General features: G+C 39.3%; 1 protein-coding gene across 1 annotated transcript in view; it reads right to left on the bottom strand.

Moving 5' to 3' along the window:
- Positions 1-403: 403 nt before the first annotated feature.
- Positions 404-4838, bottom strand: part of LOC103251153 (rho GTPase-activating protein 21-like) — an 80273-nt gene continuing 75838 nt past the window's right edge. Inside the window, exon 5 of the mRNA XM_008049753.1 lies at positions 404-570. Within this exon, the coding sequence (XP_008047944.1) occupies positions 404-570 (167 nt within the window). The remainder of the gene's footprint in view (positions 571-4838) is intronic.

Below are 4838 nucleotides of genomic sequence, written 5' to 3'. Positions count from 1 at the left end.
TGGGTGTGGTGGCTCACACTTGTAATCCCAGCACTTTGGGAGGTCAAAGCAGTAAGATTGCTTGAGCCCAGGAGTTTGAGACTAGCCTGGGCAACATAGCAAAACTTTGTCTCTACAAAAAACAAAAAGATTAGCCAGGCATGATGGCACAGCTATAGTTCCAGCTTCTGAGGAAGCTGAGGTGGAAGGATCGCTTGAGCCCAGAAAGTCAAGGTCTGCAGTGAGCCGCAATCATGCCACTGTACAGAGTGAGACCTCTGTACAATCATGCCATGGCAACACTGAGAACTCCACTCAACAACAACAGTCTCTCTCACTCTCCCACATAGCTATCATCTATAACCTTCATTTTCATACTTCTTGCAAGTACAGTCTTTATCATTTACCTGTAATTCAGGGTTTCTCAGACATTAACAAATATCCCCGGGGGGCCAAAGTCTTCAACCACACCACCCTCATCCTCACTGAGGTTCACTTTTCCAGTCCACTGAGATTTGCTTTCCTTATCCCTTCTGTCTTCTGCACTAAAAGTGTCCTCAGTAACTTTACCAATTTGCCATTTGTCAGGTCCTGTTCAGTAGATTTTGTGATTTTTAAATTTAAGTCCCAATCCTCAGGAATTCTCTTATGACAAATTACAAGGTTCCCACTCACCCTTAATTTAGCAAATCACCAATTCCTGGTCATTGTTGTATCTTTCCACTACTTATCCTCAGAATTCCTTTCGGATTCTTCTTTCTCTGACCATCTCTGAGATTTTTTTTCTATTCCTAACTTTATCCTATATGTCTTCATTGTCTTTGAATAGTTTCATTTATGCCTAGGACTTAATTCTAACATATTCAATAATAACTTTCAAATCTATTTTCTTCTTTTTTTATTTTTTGGAGACAGTCTCTGTTGCCCAAACTAAAGTACAATGGTGTGATCACAGTTTACTGTATCGTCAAACTCCTGGGCTCAGCTGATCCTCCCACCTCAGCCTCCTGAATAGCTAGAACTACAGGCATGTGCCACCGTGCCCAGATAATTTATTTCTTATTTTTTCAGAGACAAGATCTCACTATTTTGCCCAGGCTGGTCTCAAACTCCTACCTCAAGTGATCTTCCCACCGTGGTCTCCCACAGTGCTGGGATTACAGGCATGAGCCATCATGAGTCTCTATGAGCTCTAGACTCAAATTTTCAACCGGGTACTGAACATTCTACAGATACCAGAAACGCAACTTATCCTAAACTCAATTCATTTTCCTGAAGGAAGGAGAGATATATTTTTCTCCAATGTCCTTTAGTTAATGACACCTTCATCTATCCAGTCACTCAAGTCAGAAAAGGTAAGCATACTCTTCCATAAGTCATCCTTAACTGGTGACATACAATCCATCCTCAAATCTTTCCACCAAATCTAGGTAAATGTCCCTGAAATCTGTTCTGGAATGCTGCTCTTGCTTCCTCCTGATAAAATCCTATTCATCTATCAATGGACATTCCACCTGGGAAGACCCTTCGCAGGAGGTTAAATGATTCCTTGTGTTGTGATCCTGCAACAATTGTGCATACCTTTATTTCTGTACTTATATAATTATTTTACACTTTCATCTTCCACCAGACTAGGAGCTTCTTGAAGTCAGAGGCTGTGTCCTATACATATATATATCCACTAGGTGTATACATGCCAGGAACTGTTCTGGGTTTTAAGAAAGAAATAAAACAAAGTCTCTGCTCTACATTCCAACTGAGAGAGAAAATGTTAAGAAGAAACAAGTAATATGAGAGCTGGTGATAAGCGCTATGGAGAACAAGCAGAGTGAGTAGGAGAGGGAGAGGGAAAGGCAGGACTGTTTTTATGAAATAGCCATGGAAGTCTAACAGGTGACATTTGCACAACTGTCTGAAGAAAGTGAGGTTAGAGGTCATATCACTTCCTTCCCAGCAATTAGTTTAGTGTCTGGCTCATGGTGGTGACTCAGCAGATGTTTGCTAAGCAAATGAATTAAAAACAAGTATATTTCTTCCTTTTTTTTTTTTTTTTGAGTTGGACTCTCACTCTTTCACCTGGGCTGCCCTGCAGTGGCACACTCATAGCCACCGCATCCTCGCCCTGCTGGGCTCAGGTGATCCTTCCGCCTCAGCCCTCCAAGTAACTGGAACTACAGGCATGCACCATCATGTCCAGCTAATTTTTCTTGATTTATTGTAAAAATGAGGTCTCACCAAGTTTCTCAGGTTGGTCTCCAATGGGCTCAGGCAATTCTCTCACCTCAGTCTCCCAAAGTGCTGGGATTATAGGTGTGAACCACCACGCCTGGCTAGGACTATCACTATTACAATGATCATCTTTTTACTAACTGGATTTATGAGTCACATGCTTTCAATGCAGACTCACTGGAGAGCAATAGGAAATAAAATGGGACAATCCAGCAAGGTGGTGTCTGTGATCAAGCTCTTAAGTTACGGAATCACTAAAAAAAGATAGTTGAATTTTTATGAAATCAACTTTTAAAAATTGCCCTGATTTGATCATTATACACTGTATATTTGCATTGAAATACCACACTGCAACTCATAAATATGTATAATTATTACATCAATTATGATTTTTAAATTTAACTTTTAAAAAGACAGCTAAAAAATATCACCTAAGTTCAGGGTTGCCTCTGCAACAACATTTCTACAGAGGTTTTTCCAGAGAAGAAATTAATATTCGGAAGAACATTAATACTTTATGTGCTTTTCTTGACATTTTTTACCTATACAGTCCTATCTGTTCAGTAGCTCCAATTAGTTATCTTAAGTCCTAGATTTCATATTTTTAAAAATGTTTTTACTAACCTTAATATTTTTTTGAAATCGCAGGTTTTTTTGACTGATTAACTTCATGCACTGTGTCTTTCAAAGTTTTGAAATCTACTAAAAACTGAATTTCTGACAATGCCTGCTTTAATCCATTTGAATTTCCTGCATTTTAGATTACTATAAACAAGATTTTATTTTTTTACCCTTTAATCTAGCTTGACCACTTTACCATTTTATTTTATAAAGAGGATGTCCAAAGTCCTAGGTAGTCCTGGATTACCATATTTTTGTTATTATTGTTCTAGCTTGCTCACTTAGCAGCTAAGTAAAATTTGATTTCTAAATCAAAAAAGCATTACTGTCACTTTGTCTTAGAGGGACTGACAGGAAAAGGCAAAAGAAAAGTAGGAAGGCAGTAGAGAACTTGTTTTCTTCCTTAAAACCAGAGGTACAGATACTAACATGCTAAATTTTGCAGCTTTGGAGACAGTTATTTTGGAAAAGCACCACATTAAGGGGGTGGTTATCATAAGAGACATCCCAGCGCACCTCTCTTTATTCAATACGTTTACTCAACCAACATTTCAGCCCCCACTACATATACCAGGTACTTACTAGGCACTGAAGATTCAGCAATAAAAACAACTTCTATCCTTAAATATCTGTGCTAAAAGTAATGCATAAAAACATTCTTCTCTGTAAACATACTGAACAGTCTAAGTATGTAAGAAAATTTTACTTTACATACTCTAATAGTCAATCTTTGTCACTGTTCTGTTTCCCCAGTCAGCTTTGTGCTGCTGCCACACCTCCCCAGAATGGTATGGCAAGAGGCAGAAATTCTCTGTTTACCACATAGCATGAGCAGTCACTCAGATTAACTGTCTCTGAAATATGAGGAAGAATTTTCTAGTAGAGAATTAGAGAAACGGTCTATGAACACCTTTAACTAATTATGAAACTCCAAACAATCCACTCTATCTTGTATAAAACATCCTTTCAACATTTGAAAACAGTCATTACTTTCTCCCTAAGCATCTCTTTCAAGCAAAAGTTTCAAGCTCTCTCAATATTGTTAAAGGATACCTGCTCACTGGGCAGGGTGGCTCACATCTGTAATCTCAGCCCTTTGGAAGGCCAAGACGGGAGAACTGCTTGTGTCCAGGAGTCTGAGGCCAGCCTGGGCAACACAGTAAGATCTTGTCTCTACAAAAATAAAAAAATTAGCCAGGTGTGGTAGCACGCACCTGTAGTCTCAGCTACTGGGGAGGCTGAGGTGAAATGACCACTTGAGCTCAGGAAGTCAAGGCTATAGTGAGCCATGCCCATGACATCGCACTACAGTCCGGGTGACACAGTGAGACCTTTACTCAAAATAAGTAAATAAATATAAATTTAAAATGCCTATCATAAGTCAAAATTTATATATATTCTGGCCATCACTTCCTTTATAGCTGAGATCCCAAGTATTTTGACCATGTCCTACTTAGTCAGAAGACCATATTTGCTAATTTGACAACCAGAGAAGAACAAAATAAATATTATGAAGTTAACTTGTTACTAGCAACATACAGAACCACTCATCATCTTTATGCATGTATATGTATGTATATGTATAGAAGCTTATATATTTTAAATTAGAAAATACTGCCCATAATAGCAAACTAAAAATACCTTTGTAATCTCATCATAACTACACTTTACTAAGAGGAATACATGGGCAGCAAATCATTCAATGATATACAAGCTAATTGGGCTAATATAGAGGAATGGGTACTTTATATTTGAACCACAGTACATATATGTGAAAAGCGAGCCGGGTTCGGTGGCTCAGCCTGTAATCCCGCGCCTTTGGGAGGCTGAGGTGAATAGATTGCCTGAGCCCGCAGGTACGAGATCCACCTGGGCAGGCAAGACCTCATCTCTATAATAAAATCAAAAAATTAGCCGGGCGTGGTAGTGCACGCCTGTAATTCCGGCTACTCAGAAGGCTGAGGCGGAAGGATCGCCGGAGCCCAGCAGGTGGAGGCTGCGGTGGCCAG

The sequence above is a fragment of the Carlito syrichta genome, unplaced genomic scaffold (assembly GCF_000164805.1).
Source record: "Carlito syrichta isolate Samal-C Ts95f unplaced genomic scaffold, Tarsius_syrichta-2.0.1 Scaffold136508, whole genome shotgun sequence".
In the NCBI taxonomy this organism is placed as follows: Eukaryota; Metazoa; Chordata; class Mammalia; order Primates; family Tarsiidae; genus Carlito; species Carlito syrichta.
The sequence above is the reverse complement of the archived record's forward strand: the minus strand, read 5'-3'. Positions and strand labels throughout refer to the sequence as shown.